The sequence below is a fragment of the Aulonocara stuartgranti genome (genome assembly GCF_965226115.1).
Source record: "Aulonocara stuartgranti genome assembly, chromosome: 8".
Taxonomy (NCBI): domain Eukaryota; kingdom Metazoa; phylum Chordata; class Actinopteri; order Cichliformes; family Cichlidae; genus Aulonocara; species Aulonocara stuartgranti.
In genome coordinates this window covers 19,168,130-19,188,775 of record NC_138959.1, presented here as the reverse complement: position 1 = coordinate 19,188,775, position 20,646 = coordinate 19,168,130, and the positions used below count along the sequence as shown (strand labels likewise).

The following is a 20,646-nucleotide window of genomic DNA, read 5'->3' as shown; positions in this document are numbered from 1 at the left end:
AAGAGCACGGTGCTTTTAATTTTTATTTATATTTATATATTTTTTTTTCCCCTTCTTCTTTTTATTTTTTCCTTTAAATTATAGTAACTTCGAAGAGCCAGAAGATAAATAATAAAAAAAGACAGATATGAATGACAACATTTTATTGGGTTTACCCTATGCAAGACCATATAGATCTATCCCCTTAACCGTCATACTCAGTTTGTATATTTTTAACATTGCATAAGATCATATAGAAGTGATCTATGTAGTGATATGAGAACCTTATTAATGTAACTGTTAAGATCGAGGAAAAATGACACATTCATTCCCTCTGATTACAAGTGTGATCATCATCATCAGTCATGCATTACAGTGATTTGTGGTTTATGACTTGAATGCAAAACAAACTGGGCACTTAAAAGGATCAGGCTACACATTTGATAAGTTTGTCCATCACATAAAAGATTATCCCAGATTCTAAACCAGACAACCTGTCTGAAGGGCATTCAATGTAATGTAGCTGCTCAAGTAGAGGGGGCGTTGAACACTTCTGAACAGAGCATTTTAAATGAGATTACAACCAAACCAAGCAAATCAAACACAAAAACACTTAAAAAAAAAAGGTCTCAAAAGAGACTTGTATAAACCTTAGCTCTTAGCCTACGCAGATACATTTCATCAAATTTAAGAAGAAAGGGGGCGAAAGCAAGATTGTCTGCAACGCTCAAGCACTGGCTGTTAAAAATGGATGGAGTATCTCAACATTTGTCAGCATGTCAGAGTGAATATTAGCTTATGGGGAGTGCTAGTTGCCATTGGTGCGGTCACACAAGTAGGTGTGTGAGGGAGTGCAAGACGGTAAATAATCGGAAGGCTTCAGAATACTATAGCAAATGTAAACATAGCCTAGCTCTGGCAGGAAATCCAGTCTACTCTGATTGAACCTCTTTGCAGATCTCAAATTTTGCACTTTAAAAGCCCTTGTGTGTGTGTGTGTGTATATATTTCTATATTTAAAAACATGCATCCATACTCGTTTCCTCCCGACAATATAAAAACGGTCTTAAGTCGAGTGTATACGTGTGAGTAAATGGAGGTTTGTGTGTCGTTAACAAGTCTATATGTACAAAGTGTGCCAGCATTAAGAAAAGTTACTCATCCCTGACACTAAGATCGATGTGTTCAATACACATAAGACATTGGATTTTGGTCACCGGGAGAAGAGGGGAAAAAAAGGCAACACTAAATGATAACATGTGAATGAAATATCCAACCTATCAAAACCACACATCAAAACCTGAAAACAACTTTCTATTCAAAAAAAAAAAAAAAAAGTGTTCTAAAAGGCAGTATTTACATTACCAGCATTACAGGCTGTAAGCAGTGTGCACAGTGTTTCCCACTGTAGTGCTTGTAATGCTGTGTATGAAAATCTACACAATTAAAAATAAAAATAACAGCTAAGAAATCTTATCACACTGCAAGAAAAAAAAAATACATTTTTGTTTTTGTTTTTCTGAAACGTAACAGTCAACTTCATAGCCAGCCAAGTATAGCTTTGTTATTGGTTATCAAAACATGTTCCAGGCATGTTGTCAGTGAAAGACGCCTTACAGAGTATCTTTTTTTTCCTTGTTTAGTTTTTTTAAACCCCAACTCCGAAATCTCTAGTCCTGTACAAACGATGCAAAAAACAGAAGCCAAGGTTTTCTCGTTTTTTTTGTTTTGTTTTTTTAAAGATCCAGTATAAACAACTTCCACCTGAAGCTGTGTTTTCTATACAGTGTACAAAACGTGCAGTTTTCCTAAGTGTTAAATATTAATATTGAATTTGGATTATTTACATGAAAACAAAATCTTGATATGAACAAAGTCCTTCACCGCTGCCTTCGAACAGTTCCAGTCCCCAAACGCCGCAAATACTTCCCCTCAAAAAAACAAACAAACCCAAAACAAAAAATGAAACAAAACCCAAAACAAAACAAAAAACAACCCTTAAAAAACGATCTCAAACGATGTTCCCTCAAACATATGAAATAAACGATCTAAGGATAACTCAGACAACAGCGGGGAAGGGGGAGTCACCATTGTCCTGAGGACTTTACCAGTTAACTTTAGATTTATGAACATGAGGTCTCAAATAGTTTAAAACTTCAGACATTTCTAAGAAAATTCTAATTAATGCAAACTTACGCTTAAGAGCCTTTCAAAGTCTTTATATTACTACAGGTCCACATTAACAGAAAACAGAGCAACTGTAATCACTCTTAATCTTTAAAAAGGCAAGAGGAATTCCTGAATGTATAATAACTTAAATAAAAAATAAATAAATAAAAACAAAAAAAGGGGGACAGTTCAGCTTAAAAATCAAATGATACAGCCAAAACTGTTCCACAGTCTGAGATACATCAAGTCTGCAACCTCTTGAATATAATTATAACTAAATGGAACTCATGACGTGGTACTCAGAAATAGAAGTCAGCGTTAATGCGACTCGGGTATTAAAAAATTTAAAACTTTTTTTTTTTTAAAAATTACACAAACCATGTTTTTTGCAGGAACTATTTTCTTTGACTGAACTACATCCGCCAGCTGGAGGAAGTGTGTGCCTATCCATCATGTAAGGCTGTGACAGGACGTAAACAACTGTGTTTGCCTCTGCTCACCCATAATGTCAACTAGCCACATGATTTCTAAACCTTTCTAAACCTGCTCACAATTTCAGTGGATTTTTTGGAGCAATGATTAAAAAAAAAAAAAAAAAAAAAGGAAAAAAAAAGTTTTTGGGCACTGTGAGAACCAGAAGGCGACTAGCATCTAGAGCCCGACCAATAGTTAAAAAAACTAAATCAAAAAAATATATCAACATTTCAATTAATCAGACAATTTGTTTCCCCTTTCAGATCCATGAAACTTATGCAATCACTCTTACGCTCAAATCAGCTGGTTGCAGCTATGTTGCCTCCAGCGAAGTTGCAGTGCCCTCTGGTGGACAAAGTATGCAACATCAAAACTGCTAACATGGCTGAAGGGTGCTTCTCTGGTCTCTTCTTTAATTTTCAGGTATTAGTTGTCATAAATGCAGATATATCTGTCAGACTCACGCTACATATAGTTCTATTAAATTCATGGGAATATTTGGATTATTTTAAACTCCCTAGAAAAGCAAACTATATAAACTAAAAGCAGTAGAGGGTCAGAGTTCAAATATGAATAGTTGACTTTCAAGCAAAGAGTCAATTTGACCTAACAGCACAAAAAAAAAAAAAAAAAAAAAAAAAAAAAAAAAGCACCTCAATCTAACTGGGTTACTAAAGATGGAAGATACAGTACACTAGTAGTATACTTTTACCTGAAGTATATATTTTTATAAAGTATATTGCTTTGCAACATGTTTATTATAGGTCATTTCCTACCTCTGATTACCTAATGCCCCTTTATCTACAGTCAAGATTTCTTGTACTCTAAGGTGATCATTCCTTTTTTTTTTTTTTTTTTTTTTTTTTATAATTACTACTGGGAAATTTAAAAGAAAAAAAAAAGTGCATTTGAGGTCCTCATGATCATAAATCTCAGTGAAACTGAAGTCTTTGGGTAAACATTTTTAACCAGTTTGCTTTTGGGCTCAATTTTATGTTATTAGCCTGACTCACAGCCGTTGAGCAAATACAGCAATTCCCTTCTTTAAAATCTCTGAAACAATGATTTTTGTGTTTGATACTCGGAGTTATAAAGACCATACTGATCCCTTACCAGACCCTTGAGTTGGAGGATATAAGAATTAACTCAACAGATGACCCTGAGTGAATCGTTGGCCTTATATGATGGCGGCCATTTGTTATAGCATAAAACATTTGTAGATTACAATTCTTTACTTTCAGTTAGAAACAAAAAAAACTTGCCGCTAATTTAATAAAAAGGTCCAGTTTAAATGTACAGGCACAAATTGTCAGTAAACAGACTTATTTACATCAAAAAACTTAAAAAAAAAAAAAAAAAGAAAGAAATTGGAGGGAAAACAAAATAAATGCACACCCCACTTTAAATCTCCATTGTGCCACACGTTCTTCCACATAGATGATATGTTTGCATCATAACACCTGGAGCTCATAATACTGAGTCCTTCTCACATCCGGGAACCCCTTTCCTGAAGAATCTGCAAAGACAGAAACATTAGATAATCAGCAAAAATGCTCAACACTACACAATCTGCAGCAGTTCAGTCACTTTTAGTGTCCCCCAGCACCGATCTACCTCTTTATTAATGTCACAGTGTCTGTCACACTTAAAGCACAAGATGGTTGAAACAAACACACCGATTAGGGTGCAAAGAAAAAGGAAACGCTTGCACGAGTAAAAGTAGTAAAGAGTCTTTATCTTCTACTTTCAAGTCTTCTCACTCATTCTGGTTTTAAATTTTTTTGACATTAACCACTTCCATCCCCCTATTTCCCCCCTTTTTCTGTTAATGTAACAACCCCACAACACTAGAAAAGCAGCAGTTGCTCAAAATGTTAATTGTAAATGATAGGGTCGGCCTCAGAAAGACTTTGGGCTTCTGTAGAATAATGTCACTGTATCGAATGAAGCCACAGTTTTCCTTTCATACTGTGAGACTTTTCAGAGACCCTAAGAGATTTGTGATCTGTGACACATGCTCATACTTTGAGGATTTTAAGGATTTCTTCAAGACCTAAAGAACACATGTAAACACCCGTGTTTTTAAAACGAAGAATCTCTGACATTTCCTTCAGTGAATTTTGAGAAAATGGACTAAACATCGAGGGTACCTCATTTACTGTTGATGCAGTAATATCCTGTGATATTGATGCCCAAAGCTGGTCAGAGAAAAACTAATGCTGAGCAAAAATGAGATTTTGGCTTGAAACTGTGACACCATGAGTGGGAGTGAAGTTGATTTTTCAAGTTTTTTAAGAGCTTAAATGTGTTTCAGCTCTGATTTCACGTGGCTATCGACTGAGCTGTATTAGAAAGGTTACGAGGGCTCAAAAATACTGTGAAAATACAGGAAATTAAAAAGTGTAAAACGTCAACCTTCTTTTACATATTTTGAATTGTATTTTTTTAACATTTTACAAAATTTTAAAAAAAGGTTAAAAAAAATGTACATCCTTTTTAAAATATATTAAAGTTTTAAAAAAGTGCTGATTTTGACAGGCAGGTGGGAACTTTTCCCCTCCTAATTTCAGAGGACAGATCAAACCTTTGAGTCATTTCTCCTGAGTTAAAATTTATGTAATTCAATGTGAGGCACATTAAGAAGAAAATACCTGCTGTTTAACTGGTTTCATTTCTTAAGTATTTTGGGAAGAAAATATATTTTGCAAGGACAAATCATTACTGGAATTATTTCCTTGTGAAATGTGATTTTTACTTTTCTTTTGATGCATAAAAATGTGCCAGTAATATCGAAATTCCCACCTTTAATTATTAAAAACCAGCATAGCACAGACACACGAGTGGTCTGACTTAAAAACAAATAAAACCATTGTAACCTACAGCTATTTATGACAAAGAAAGGGCAGAGGGTGCACACCAGCCCACCCATCTCTTTCAATGTCATTCTCAGGGAGAATGAGTCAAAATGCAGCAGTTGATGATTCAGCATTAACCAATGCTGTGAGCATGTCAATAATTACAGGGGTCTGAAAGCAGATGGGAAGAGCTCCATTTGTTTCAAAGAGAGCTTCACCTGCAATAAAGTCTCCTGCCTCAGCAGGAGCAGTGAGGCTTTTGATCCAGCTTTGGCCTGCAGACTCCAATGTCCAAAGCTGATTTGTAACCTTGATTCTATCATTGGACTTTTGTCTCTTATAAGAGCTCAGCTCTCGCCGTCTTTGAAAACAAATGTGAAACATTTTGAGGAGCGTTAAAAAGGCATCTTGGAAAAAGGGAGGAAGGAAAAACTAAGGAGGTGTGCTGGGAAGGACTACGAGCAGTTGAGCGCTCACCAGTGAGTCATAAGTGCTCAACCCTAATCAGAGTCATTCATTTCATAATCCGTCTCTTCGTCCTCGCTCTGAGCAACATGCAGCATGCAGACAGCACAGAAGAAGACAAGAAAGGCATGTTGTAAAAGAAATGAAAATGAATGAAGGTGAAAAAGGAGAACAAGGTGAAAAGTAAAACTAACAACGGATCAAAGGGGATTATCATTAAATCAACAATGTGAAGTGCGTCAGAGTGACACAAAAACATAATCCAAGGACACCTTCCCAACCAAGGTCAGTTCCCTTGTTTTGGATGTTAAATCTAGATATTATGTCCCAAACAAAAAAATAGCTACATAACAAAATGGACTGAGAAATAATGAACAGAATATAAAACCAGTAATAAGATCTTGATTTGGATAGGATGCCCCTGGAGAGACTAAATGAATAGAGCACAGTAAAATCTCTACAGTCTACATTTGCTTCAAATATGCTCTGACAGCCTCTAATCTCTTTAATAATCAGGAAAATAAAACCATAAATACAGGCGTAACAATATTAGTCTTCATGTGCTGCTTCCTCTAAGGAGTGGGCCACTATTACCCCAATTAAAAATAATAATAATAATAATAAAAAAAGAAAATTTAAAAGACACTTTGCCAGTAGCAGCACAAACCTGTGCCATCTTAATGCCCAGAGCTGGATTACACAGTTTAGACTTCAGGTCAAATTTAACAGAAATTTCAACAGCAGGTTAAATTTAGTTTGTCTACGTGATGTGAAGACAAAGTTCTGCTTATGCCTCAACTGAAATAATTACTCTCTGTAATATTTTTCCATTATTAGTTCTTTTTCTACGGTTGCTTGTGGTTTTTCTGTTCGTCAATTTTCTGGTTAGTCAACAAAATAAAAAAAAAAAGCAGCACAATGCATTCCTTTACAGGGAGTTTTCATCAAGAAAGTAGTAGATGTGCTCTCAGCTCCCTGGAGGAATGTACATGCATCCAGCACAGGCCATCTTTCACCGATGTTTGCTATGGACTCATAACAAGTCCTTTCACGCACTTACCTTAGCCTTCTCACTGGGCTCACTGTTTGTCCCGTATGATTGATTGTGCAACTCCTTGGAGACTACACACAGGAACTCAGCTTGGTCTTCGTTTCCGTAGTTGTAGGAGGAGCCGATGCTGACGAGCTAGAGAGATGAGAGCAGAGCAAAGACGAAGAATTAGAATTAGACTGATAAAAGGCAAAAATCTGGGTTACTCGTGGTGGGAAAACACAAGGAGGGATACCTTATACTAATGTAAAACAGGTGGAAAACCAAACAGGGAGCACAGAGAGTCCTTAAATTTAAGCTGCCTCAGTTCTTAGTAAAACCCTAAAGCCTAACCCGGAGTTAGTTACATCACATTTAGCGCCTTTACTAGGTAGACAGCAATGTAGGACAGGCTTGGGAGTGACACAACAGATCCGTGGTCAGATTTAATCTCAATATGGCAAAGCTGCACAATTATATGGTGCACTGAGGGCAACAGGGTGTGCCATTTCAAATGTTAAAGCTAGCCATTTTGAAAAAGGCTACACTGAAAATCTGAGAGTTGTTATAAAAAAATATTTAAAAAGAATTCGTGATCTCAGGACCTGCAGACATGCCAGCACTGATTTCAACATAAAACATGGGAAAGCTCAAAGGAAACTAAAGAAAATATAATCTGTGGTTCACAAATTAAGACTGTAGAAATAAAAAAAAAAACAAAGAAAAGGATGAACAGCAGATAGTTACTGACAGAATACGAGTGCAAGGGACGGATCACAGGAAGCAACATGCTGATTGAAGGTGAAAAAATGAATAAATAAATTTAAAATAAAAATCACTGGGGAATGGTGGACTGACAGGACCAGGCTTAGCATCTCCTACAAAGAGAAAACCGCAGACTCACTTCCATCCAACAATTCAGATCCATTTTAAAGCTCTTTGACACAAGATTTGACCCTTGCCCCATTGAGCGTTTCTATAATGCGAATGGCAAATGTTTGGAGTTTTCACTAATGCTGCAATCGTCACACTGTTGCTGTTGTTGGGCTGTACTCTCATTAAAGCAGACCTATTATGCTTTTCTTTTACTTCCAGCTTAATAAACATATCAAGCTTCAACTACAAAGGCTCAAGCAAAGGCAACATTGTTAAAAGGGTCATATCAGGCTTAACCGAGCCCCATCAAAACCTTCAGTTTGTGAGAGGCAGCCAATCAGAAGAAAGCTGGCTTAAAGGGAGGGTATAAGCAAACATAATGGGTCCACTTTAATGGTTTGTTTTTTGGTCTTGTTTTGTCTCAAGGGCTTACTCAACACTTGATAGTTGAAGTAGGCCAGTACAATTTGAACCAAATGAAAACCTCAACGAAACCACAGCACCTTGGTTTAAGCAAAAGAGCCTACAAATAAAACCTTTCTACAGCAGTCTTAAAAAACATGGCAATAATTTCTGCTCTTTCCCAGTCACATCAGTCTAAACAAAAACCAAAAGGACACAAGGGGACAAATAAAGGAATGACCAAGTGAGATTTAAAAAAACCCAAATACATAAAAAATAAAATAAACAACAAAAAGAAGAAACGGCTACTTCTGGATTTGATTTCGTGTTCATCCGCTTTTGCTGTTGAACATTAAGAGTGTGTACTGCAGGCTGCATGTATACAGTCTGTACCCAGGTGTGCATGTTCAGACATGCATCGCCTCATTAGCCCTGCTGCCACAGACTTGTTGTTGTTAGCGAGCTCTCCAACATTATCACAGCAAAAAAAACAAAGCACCCCTCAAATAATCTCAACTAGTTATCTTGGATTCCACTTGGCACACAGCTCAGTGAACCATCAGTTAAACAACAAATTAGATTTATATAATTGGAGCGTGTCCTAGAAGACTCTCCTCGTCTGATGGTGGAGCTTTAAGCTTTGCATTGGGAGTGTTTGTTTTTTTGGAGTTTCCCCATCTGACGGGTATAAGGAGATTAGTGGGTTTTCAGCTCTGATGGGAGAGCCAATGATCCCACATTGCAGAGAGATTCAGTCACACATTACACGGACTCCAAACACCCAAACATGCGGTTTCTCTTTGAAGAAAAAAATAAAAAATTAACCTTTGTCATAATTTCAATATTCCATCTGGATTCCCTTGTAATGCTCGACAAAATCAGTTACAAAGAAGATTACCTAAACGGCAGATAAAAGCAACACTGCACTTCTAAACAACCAGTACTAGATTCCAGCGCCCACCTCCCTCAGTTCCTCCAAAAGTGACTACATCAAAGCAAAACAGATAAAGCTGCTGACATACTGAATACAGAACGACAAAAACTAAAGTAAAGCAAAACTAAACAAAACAAGACAAGACAAAAAAGGACAAAAAACAAAAAGGTGTCAGGGTCTCTTAGCCTCACTGGTGAGCAAGCAGTATACATGAAAACGGAAAATTATCAACTGAAAAATTAACCGATGGCTACGTGTCTACTTGGGACAAACAATGGCCAACGGGGTGTGTACGGACAACATGGGGATCATGCAGTGACCAGCCCGTGGACAGAGATTCGTGGGACACACCTCTCCGCTGTTGTTTGGCAAAGCAGACTCCTCTCCCTTCACCTCCCTTGACACAATCAGCAGAAACTCTGACTGGTGGGCCCGCCCGTAACCTATACTGACAAGCTGCAACAACCAATCAGAGCACAGAAGGGATGCCCGGATCATGTATGCGGACATTGAGAAAGATGTGATTTGCTGTTTGGCTTTTTTCTTTTCTTTTTAATCATTTATTTATTTATATATTTTTAAACCATTTCCAATGTGGACAATTGCCCTTTCTGGGTCAACGTGAGCATAGCGGGGTGGGTGAAGCACATGGAAGGACGATTGTCGCTGGGACACTGTGGGAGATTTACCTGTTCAAACTTCCAGCCGTCAGACATGGTGGACACCATTTGAGTGAGCTCCTCCTCCTGGCACTGCAGCACCCGGTAAACATGCTTTACTGGAACCTGAGAGCAAGGATGAGCACATAATGTATTCATTTTTTTAAAAAGGCGGGCATTACAATTATTGAGAAATCCATTGAAACGTCACATAAATCCATGTACCTGTGATGTTTTGCAATCGCGTTCCCTGATCTTGTCCTTGATGAGCTTTATTAATGATGTGATGTTGTAGAATTCGGCTTCTTCTAAAACTCCTAAAACAAGAAATAAGGCAAAGGATCTCAGACAGACATTCTACTGGACAACAAACACTCCAAAGCATCCTTTGAAGCAAACCAGCAAAGGAAAATGTTTGTGCCTTAGCTCTACAACCAGCACATCTCAAAAAGTGCAACTTTTACTTTGACAGCAAATATTCAGTTTCCACTTTACTTTTTCCAAGCTTCACAACTGCTTGGCGACAAGTTTGCCAGTGTTTGCAGACAAGTCAGCATCTTCCAAACTAGGAGCAGTCGAGGCAGTGTGCCATTATCTAAAGCAATCACAAGGTTTTCAGCATAGCACAAAATATTTATTTGCGATCAGCTACACCTAGTGAGTGCTGCAATGCAAAAACAAATATTTGGGAGACAAACAGGCAACGACTAATGAAGCTTTTGCAAGTTTACTAATTGAAACCTTATAAATCTTGTTATCCAAATGCTCTCTTTGGGTCATCTTCATGTGCTGAACATTGAGTGAGTTTGGGTTTTTACAAGAGGGGCAAAAGTGCACCACTGTAATCACTTTCTAAGGGAATTATTATCCCAAAATTAGCCTTACATATAGTAATTCCCATGGGGTGCTTAGCGTAATGATCATCACTATTGTTTAAAATATTTGGCACGAGTTTGATTAAATTGAAGCATTCCTTCATGTTCCACAGAGACATTACCTTCCTCTGCCAAGTCCCTGTTGAGCACCAGTTTGCCATGCCTTAAGTAGTTAAGCACTGGCCCGAAGTACGTGGGGTCTCTGTCTATGAGATAGGCACCAGTTTCATCCTGCAAAAAAATCAAAGAGACAAAAAGGTACAGTTATTAGAAAAAACAGAAACTGCAATCATTGTTTTGTATTTTTTTAAAAATCCAAACAAGCATTTTAGGTAAATTTAGGATTGTTTTAATATATTTAAAAACTCTCCCATAGATATGACACAACTTCATTAAATGACATTTGTCCATTGAAAGGATTTTTTGTTTTTCATGAGCCAGTGTGTACTTTCAAGTGAAACATAATCTGAGCACAAACAACACCCACTGCACATCAGTGAACAAAACTCATGGGATGAGATTGTAAACACTCCTGCGTTTACAATCGCCACATTGGTTGAGAAGACATGCACACACAGAGCCACACATACAAGCACTCTGGGATATCACTGTGCTATTCCCACAGGCCTTGGGTTTGATCCCGATTCCTTCACAACCACTGGGTATTCCCCTATTTCTGTGATTAGACTGTCTTCGTCTCATGAGGGAAGAAGCGGCTAAAACAATTAGAGCAGAACAGAAAAAGATTTTGAACCGCAGGGCTAACCCACCACAGTGACCAGGAGAAAGCACCTTGGCTTAAAACCAGAAATTAGCCTAGTCTGGGCCGTTACACAGTTGGCCTCACACATAATATAAAAGACAGTCTGTACAGCTGTCCAATAGCCAGACTGAATCTACAAGCTGTTCAATACAATGCCATATTTAGTGAGTAAAATGTGCTGTAACATTCAATGAAATACTCAGCACAGAGGAAAGGCCTTGAGCATATTTTGAGCTCGTCTTCAAACGCTTCTGAGACACAGTTGCTCATGTGTCTTCAGGGGACAATCCGAGCAAATTACTGGTTTATGCTGCTTCTGACATTATTTGCCCAAGAACACACCGGCAATAAGTCATAAATTTCAGGACACTACATGAATCAGAGATAGTTCATCGTGCAGAGAGGAATTCATTTTGTAACCCATTAATATTTTCAATAATGAGAAAATGTCCCAGTGCAGTTTCTTTTGTAATGAATCTTTAAGCCCTCTTGGCTGGATGACCCCTTTTCCATGGCAAAAAATACTCCACCACAGCCCAGTGGAGCTCTATTCTGGTCTCAGTGCTCCGTGTCAGATTCTTACAAGTCCACAGTCACTGATTAAGCACGTATAGAGGTACGCCTTTATGGAGGACGCAACTCATCACAGCCATCCACATAACTCTGTACGCGATGGTTTGGCTTTCATAGTGAAGCTTAAGCTCCATCTATCTATTCAGTTGCACAAATGTCCCACTGCAGATCTTCATTGGAGTTTCATAGAAATAACAACGACAACAAAAAAAAACATATGTTTTTCCACTTTCTCCTTCAGATTATCATTGCTATTCTGCAAAAGGAAAAAAAGTGATAAAAACACCTTCAACCTGTTCTTTTAAGTTGTGCATCACTCAAGCTTGAAACGCAGTTTAAGATCAGTCAGAAATGACAGGAAAGTATAATGTCAGTCTTTGTCTAAACTACATGCAAACACCCCCAATTTGCCAAGAAAACCTTTTACTACAATGGTTCACTGTTAAATTTAAAAGGGGAAACTATGGTTCAGCGTGTGGGTGCGTGGGTGGCTACAGACGACCGCCTACCAGAGGCAGCGAGTTGGTTGTCAGATGGGGACAGTGACAAAAATATGTAGTACAACCGGTTTGTGAGCCAAACCGTGGAGAAGAGCAAAGTTATAGACATACACAAAGCTCCAGTGAAACCAAGTGTTTAAAAAAACAAAACAAAAAACACACAACAACAACAACAACAACAAAACCCAGCAGCCACTCTTTGTAACTTTCATACTTAAATTTTTTTTATCTTTTCATTAAAATTATCTTTTGATTTCCCCACCGTTTTCTTCTCACTTCTTTCATTTCTGGTGAACTCCTTTCCTGTTGTGACCCACTCACCAATTAGCACTCAATGAAAGCACAGTATCTCGAGGTCTTGTTCGCGAGTGATGGGAGAAGGGAGCTGGAGATTGACAGACGGATTGGTGCTGCGGCCGCAGTGATGCAGACGCTGCACCGGTCCGTCGTGGTGAAGAGGGAGCTGAGTGTAAAAGCGAAGCTCTCAATTTACGGGTCGATCTACGTCCCTACCCTCACATATGGCCACGAGCTGTGGGTAGTGACCGAAAGAACGAGATCGCGGATACAAGCGGCGGAAATGAGCTGGCCTCTCCCTTAGAGATAGGGTGAGAAGCTAATCCATCCGGGAGGGGCTCAGAGTAGAGCCGCTGCTCCTCCACATATAAAGGAGCCAGCTGAGGTGGTTCGGGCATCTGACAAGGATGCCTCCTGGGCGCGGTGTTCCAGGCATGTCCCACGGTTAGGAGGAGGCCCCGGGGCAGGCCCAGGACACGCTGGAGAGATTATATCTCTCGGCTGGCCTGGGAACGCCTTGGTGTTCCCCCGGATAAGCTGGAGGTGGTGGCTGGGGAGAGGGAGGTCTGGGCTTCTCTGCTTAGGCTGCTGCCCCCGCGACCTGGCCCTGGATGAAGTGGAAGAAGATGGATGGATGGATGAAAGCACAGTATAACCCACATTGACCAACGTTCGGATTTTGCAGGAATGCAAAGGAGCATGTTTTCATTGGTTGAAAACCTCTCTCTGTAGGCTCTTCATAGGAAAATTAGCCCAGTTTCATATCACATTGTTCCCAATAATACTGGTATAAAGTTTTAGGGGATATAAAAACATCACTATGTCATTGTTATAGCAATGCCATGTATTTATGCTCACCAGTGCACGCAACAACAAGAAAAGCCTGGGTATGTCAGAGAACCGCAAGAGCTGCCATGTCAGCCTTCAAGCATGATTTAGTATATCATCCTATAAAGCAGAACACTCTGCAAAACGTGCAAGAAAACTGTTCATGCTGAAGGCAGAAAAAACAAACTTGAGGCAAAAGACACACCGTTTAGTATAAATCAGGCTATGATAGAGGAGATGCTAGCAGGTGGTGATGCACAAACCCATGATACAAATTCCCAGGTAGAAAACATTGTTCAGTTTTATTGTGCAGCTCCCGAAGAGTTAAAATACTTTAGTTACTACTAAACGAAAAAATAAACTTGTTTGTTTGTTTGTACGGACATACTGCAACTCAATTTCCCATTAGGGACAATAAAGTTACCATTGACATTGACCATTAAACGATATTTTAGGCAATTCTTTTATGCTTGTAGTTAAAATTTAGAGGCTCATTTTGTGCTTATATTTGATGTATGCTGCCACTGGATATAATGTGTCCAACAATGTTACATGATAATGCTGCTGCCACCTTAATTTAAATTAGGAAGCTGTCATCAATGACAGCAGCTGACTGGAGATGAAGGATGGAAAATACCCTACATTTACTTACACTTCTAAATGTTGCCGTCTGCAAATGTCTTCAGTTCCCCCCCCCCTTCTATTGTGACATAATATTGAGGCTATATCACCTGCATTCGAATGTGACACATTCGCAATACCATAAATAAAGTATAAGCTGCATCTATACAGGAAGTGTTTTACAGAAATGCAGTGACCAGAGACCAAAGAACATCAAAGATATTTAGCGACTTCAAGTGGCTACAGCAGTGACTAAAAGAAAAACAAGAAAAAAAAATTATTGGTGACATGAAGCTGGCAGGTCCTAAAAAAAGACCGGAATGTCCGTTAGCGACTCATCGTTAGCTTTCAAGCAGTGAACGATGAGTGAACTGTTTCCTGTGTGGACGCACCTTTGTTAGAGCCACAAAAGTGTTTCAACATTTATGATTTAACTGAGCTGTTTTTTCCTTTTTCTTTCCCATCCACAATCATGCAATTTTTCATGTCAGATCTTTGCAAGCAACAAAACAACTATTCTTGCTTTTTGAACCACACCTGTGGGGTCATTATGTCACAGTAACTACTTTGACTTTTTGTAGTTGGAAAAACTACTGGTTTAACACAGTGACCGGTGCTTTGACCAGCTGCGTACCAGCAGAAAGTGTGCTACCGCTTGCTGAAGACAGAGGAGGAGGAGAGGGGGGGATGCACGTTTGAAGGGATTAAGAGTGAAGGTAGGAGTGCACAGAACACAGTGGAGACTTTAAATGATGGTTGGTGTGACAGAGAAGGGTTAGATGGAGGTAGATGATCCGCTGTGACAACCGCTAAAGGGAGGAGCTGAAAGAAGACAACTGCAACACTTACGGTCAACTACCATTTCAGTGATTACACCTGTGTTTGACTGGTCAACATGTCGGCACTGAGATGAGGTATATTCAACATTAGTTTCACTTTGACTGCAGTGACTCTATGACAACACATCTCAACAAGAATTTTGGAGAACTGTGTAGAAAATGGGTGAAGAGGGAGATTCACTGCTGCCTACCACAGCCAGGACACTTGCAAAAAAGGGTTATATAAAAAAACAAAACAAAAAAAATAGTCCAAAAGTTACGGTGTGTGTCATACCACCACCAACACCCACAGCAGGTTGTTTTTGTGAACGTTCACGTGTATGGTACAACTGAACTGAAGAGAGCTGAAAAGCATTATGAAACTACATGTGTGCAGCATCCCCCAGCCCACCCCCCATTCCTCAGATCATCATCACATTACCCAATAAACAAAAAGATGGCTTGGTTCCATTTAGCTGATTTGGTTTCAGGGTTCCTGGTATTGTGTAAATTGGCTCATTGAGTGACTTGAAAAACATGGCTATTGTTTGTGTTATTAGTAACACCTGTGCTCACCTACTATGAAAGTCAACATTATGTTGTATGCACTATACAAATAAGCCTGGTGTTGACACACATACCAAAAGTTATCAGCAGCTTTAACTGAAAAATTGCATACTCCTGAAACACGAGGGCACGAGCATACACTTCTGTAAACTTGCTGCATATTTGTAAGCTCCACTATGAGGCCGCATGAAACCCCTGAGCTCGGTGGGGTTGGCCCTGTGGGTATGCATACATTTATGGGGAGATTGGAGGTGGTCACAGTGACCCGCTTCGTATGGTTAAGGGGGTTCTGATATGAGCCTGTGTGCACAAAGAGGAGCGTGTTTTTAATTAAAAACAAAAGACTGTCTCCGGGGGCCCAGGCTGGGGAGCACTGGGCAACAAACAAAGGGGTGTGGACAGTGAGTGAAACAGAGGACGGCTGCTGCTAGGATGCACAGCAGACGGGCAGAAATGAGAAATCAAGAAGAAAGTTGAAAAAGACGCTGAAATTGCAGAATGAAAAAGTCAAACCTCAATTATACATTCTTGATGTTTCTTCAATTAAATGAAAATGCAAGACCAATAAGGAACCAATTAAACCACATTTAAGAAATATTGAAACCGCATACTTTTTTTTTCATTATTATTTTTGGTCTGACAATGACCTCAGACAAGTAAACATTTAGGTAAACAAAAGTCAATTAGAAGGGCGGGCTTCACAGAAGAGGGAAGTGTATTGTATGAACCTTATCATTCTTTCTACACACAGTACATATCCTTCAACAGGAAATACCACAGTGACCCAACCCTTCGTACACATGATGCCAAATAAGGTTTTCTGCAGACACATTAACACTGAAAATCAATCCTTCATTCAACTGAAAAAAAATAAATAAATAAAAATTGCAAGTCGCTGCACGTTTGCTTCTGAGAAAAAAAATTAGGTGTGCGTGAAAACACTGCATCATCACTTCAGGAACAGCAGCGCATATTATACATAGCGGTAAATTTCATACAGACTTATGCTAGTGAACAGGAACGAACAAACACATACGGGGGGGCGGGGGGGGGGGGGGGGGGGGAAGCAATTTCCACCTTCACCTGAGCCACTTTATATTGCAGACATAAAAATAAATAAATAGAGCTGCAAACAGTGTGCAGGCGCCACATCCATTGATCTGATCACTTTAAAAAGCACAAATGTAAACACTCATAGTAATAATGTGTTCATGTGTATTGCAGGGCCCCCACTGGCCAGACGACAATTTTTTCCTAATGAACTGTTGCAAAGTTAAAAACAAAAGAGTCATGAATAAAAGGACCAAGTCTGATTTTGTTAGACAGGGTCGTTACTATGATGCTGCCTTATTTTGCCACCAGTGTTAATTTGCTCTGATGGATTTAAAAAATTAAAAATGACATTTAGGCTGTTTTTATGTTTTGTTTTTTTGAATAGACCCTGGAGCTTGGGGTAAAAAAAGCAAGACTCCCCCCCTCCATATAAATCACCATAGGTTGCTTCAGCTCTGTGTGATTTAATTTTTTTTTTCCAAATAATGAGTGGATAAATTTTTACTATACTGTTCTATGGGCTGTCACAGATTCCAAGAATACATGTTGGACAGGTAGAAGCAGCGCAGGTGGTCAGGCAATTCTGAGGGAATGTAAAGACATCTCTGCCTGAATTAGAGTACAAACGCCTGGCAGAAACAGAGCTCAAATATGTTGCAGCAGATACCCAAGTCACATGACCATAGCTACTTAGCCAAGTGGAAGTCTGATCCTTGTAAAGTAAGAGTCAGGAATCCCTCTGGAGTACAAGCAGTAATGGCATAGTCAAATAGGCCTTCGTCTTTTAAATAATACACGCTTCGCATCACGGCTATATTATGCGAAACCATCTCATATTTCACATTATTTGATGCTGATAATCTGAACACGAGTAATAACCCTTTGCTAAGCATAGGAGAAATTTCACACCTTTTTACCATCTTCAAATCTGAAAGGCAGAACCAACTTATGACTGAGGAGTGCTTCTGGCATTAAATGAAAAGCTCCTTTTAGGCCACTAAAAGCTTTGCTGGTCCAGGGCACGCTAGGAAAACTAGGAAATCACTGCGACGTGGACTTTTCCCCCCCTCCCGAATAGACAACCATGAAAGGTGCATCATAACTGAAGAAGAAGTGAAAAACTGACCATGCTGACCGATTTTGTTACAGAATCTTTAAACCCTCTGCAGTACAATGCAAAAAGTAATGGCGAGTTCCCGGATTACGTGCATTACTTCAGTGAAGGCGATGAAATCCGACTGGAGTCACACCTGAAATTGTCAATAGCACTCTGCAGCTTCCTGCTGAGCACTTACTGCAAGAAGACAGTGCGGGAGCAGACGATATCTCGCCGTTAAATATTTACATCGTCTCCCACAGTGTGCTCAGGCATGATACACAACCTGAATCCAGCCATATTTTTCTCTCTCACATGCTGCAGGGAGAATTTCTTAAGGCTGCAAATGGATATGAATATGAAAAGAATAAGACACTGAAAGAACAAGAATCCTTTGTGATGGGTGGCTTGAAAAATTTATGTGGTACTCAAAGCTGGGCCCTTACTCAAGAGGTTCAGAGCAGATTAAAAGAAGTTTGCCAGTGAGACAGTTGCCCACTAAAGTGCATCACTCAGCTTGTTGACTGGACAATTTTTACATGCCCGCTCATGACTGAGCAGCAAATCAAACAACCTAATATCTACATCACTCCAGCATGACAGCTAGGACTAAAATTACATAAAACAAGATTTAGAAATGCGTGATTGTCAGCTGTTGTGGCTGTACACATGACAGTACTTCCTTCACTTTCTCCCTGGTCCACCCCGCTGTGCAAAACAAGCTACAGTCAACAACATGAATAATGCAGTTCTCCTCAAGAGTCCTGCTGAAGCACGTCAGCCTGCGTGACTGAGAACTGAACCACTCATTTCCTTGGCTGGGAGAAACAACACTGCATTCGTCCAAAAACAGAGCTCTTCACTGCTCTGTCGCTTTGCCGAGCTATCTATCTATCTATATATCTATATATCTATATATCTATATATATATATATATATATATATATATATATATATATAGATATAGCCACACACCCCTTTTCTGGGTCACTTGTAAATTAGTTGGCGGTGCCAAGTGAAGTAATACCTAGGTATAATCTGCCCTGCAGTGGGAGTTACCTTAAACTAGATAGTCTGCAAGGAGTGAGGTCCAGAGATGGCTCAAGAGTGCGATACACACTTAAGACAAGGGCTTGAGACAGACTGATTTGTTGCTCATGAAGGATAGAGACCAAAAAAGCAAGCTGATTATTCAGAGATTAAGATATTTGCATGAAAATACGAGATGAGCCATTGTCTCGTCTTAGCATAAAGGGGGGCAGGGGCAAAGCTAAAAGTGTTCCAGTGGATGAAAACAGTGAACAATGGAGCTGTAAAATGGAGCACAATACACTATGTATGTGGACAGTAATACATTGTGGTTGACAGTGCTGGGGAGCCTTTAATTAAACACACATGCACTACTGTTATAAGTGGGCAGATGGACCAACAGCCGCCTTCTGGAGCACTGGGGTCATTCAGGGAGATAAGTGACTTCATCCCAGTTGTCAGCAGCACTGCACCCCACCTGACAATGACTTATGTATTAATTAGGGGAGCTTCACCAAGTGTACAGAAGCAGACTACTGCAGAGCAAACAAAGCTGTGAAGCAGATAAACCTCAAGAGACGGAGAGGAAAAAGAAAAGAAAAAAATACAACAGTAGTTTTACAATCACTGAAAGGCTAGAAATGGGACACAGACAGAAATGGGACATTCAAAGCACGTCAATATATCATTAAAATAAATTTCGAATATTATATGAACATTAGACTACAGCCAATCAAACTTAAAACTTACTCCTGTAGTTACACTAATTTATATACAACCACAATAAAAGCATTTGTTTTCAGTACTGAAAACTGACTAGGAAATAAGAAGCTTGCTGTAAACTGTTACTGTTTGACATCTGACACCTCGCTGAGTGCAGCGCAATGCAACGGCCTCATATGGGGAAAAGTTTCCAACTACTGTGGCGACTTATTAGATTCACTGCGAAGCCTATGTATTTAAAAAAGAAAAAAACCCACTGCAGTGTCCCACACCTTCAACAGCATAGCGGTGTAACCGCTTTATCTGATAACTTATTGTGCTAAATGACACAACAAAGAGATACACGCAAGCTAGCAGCAAGATCGTATGTCATGGGTTGACTGTCGGAATCTAGCTAGCTTAGCTGGCTAATGCTAGCGAGCCACAAAAATTTGAGTTAACACCAAGAACCTAGATAAACACTGATTTTCACAATGCCGCAGATCCGAATAAACAAGATGATATATGCTGTAATTAATCATCCTAATGACGCTAGTAAATATAAGCATATTCAGTAGAAAATAACTTAAAGTTTGGAAACTGCTCTTAACTAGAGTGCTAGCTCGGCTAGCTTAGCATTTACCTTGTCAGAGTCGAGCTCGGGGTCAGCTTGGCTCAGTCTGTACAGAAATGATTTTGGGTCTCGACACAGCGTCTGTCTCGTAGTTAAAAAATAGGTTCCCCCGACATTTAGTCGAATCCATTTTGAAGCCCCGACCCCAGCTGAAACGTTTCGCTCCGCCGAAGAATGGCCCAAACATCTCCGGTGAACGGAGCCGCTTGTCTCGGAGCTGTTCTCTGCCATTCCTCTCCTCGCCTCCTCCGCCCTCGGCTCGGCACGGCTCTGTCTGTGCGGCTCACAGGAAATATCGGAGGTGCAGCCACAAACTTCGAGTCCGCGATTCATGCAAAGCAAACTGCCAGCTCCTCAGTTCAGCCACTCCTACTAACCCACTCCACCAGCACTAACAGACACTTGCATAAATTATTCCAGAGAAAAGAGGCCCTCCCCGGCTTGATC

General features: G+C 39.7%; 1 protein-coding gene across 2 annotated transcripts; it reads right to left on the bottom strand.

Annotated features, from left to right (window-relative positions):
* Nucleotides 1-128: 128 nt before the first annotated feature.
* kctd5b (potassium channel tetramerization domain containing 5b) lies at nt 129-20,642 on the bottom strand. 2 transcript variants are annotated; one of them, XM_082543183.1, is made up of 7 exons: nt 20,209-20,642; nt 10,841-10,949; nt 10,069-10,160; nt 9,874-9,969; nt 9,536-9,640; nt 7,003-7,128; nt 129-4,138 (listed from the first exon to the last, which is right to left on the bottom strand). In XM_082543183.1, the coding sequence occupies exons 1-7, from the start codon at nt 20,530-20,532 to the stop codon at nt 4,109-4,111; spliced, it is 882 nt and encodes a 293-aa protein (XP_082399309.1). In that variant the 5' UTR covers nt 20,533-20,642; the 3' UTR covers nt 129-4,108. The 2 variants fall into 2 exon arrangements, with proteins under 2 accessions (XP_082399309.1, XP_082399310.1); XM_082543184.1 differs by lacking the exon at nt 9,536-9,640 and having other exon boundaries at nt 20,209-20,639.
* Between the last annotated feature and the right edge of the window lie 4 nt (nt 20,643-20,646).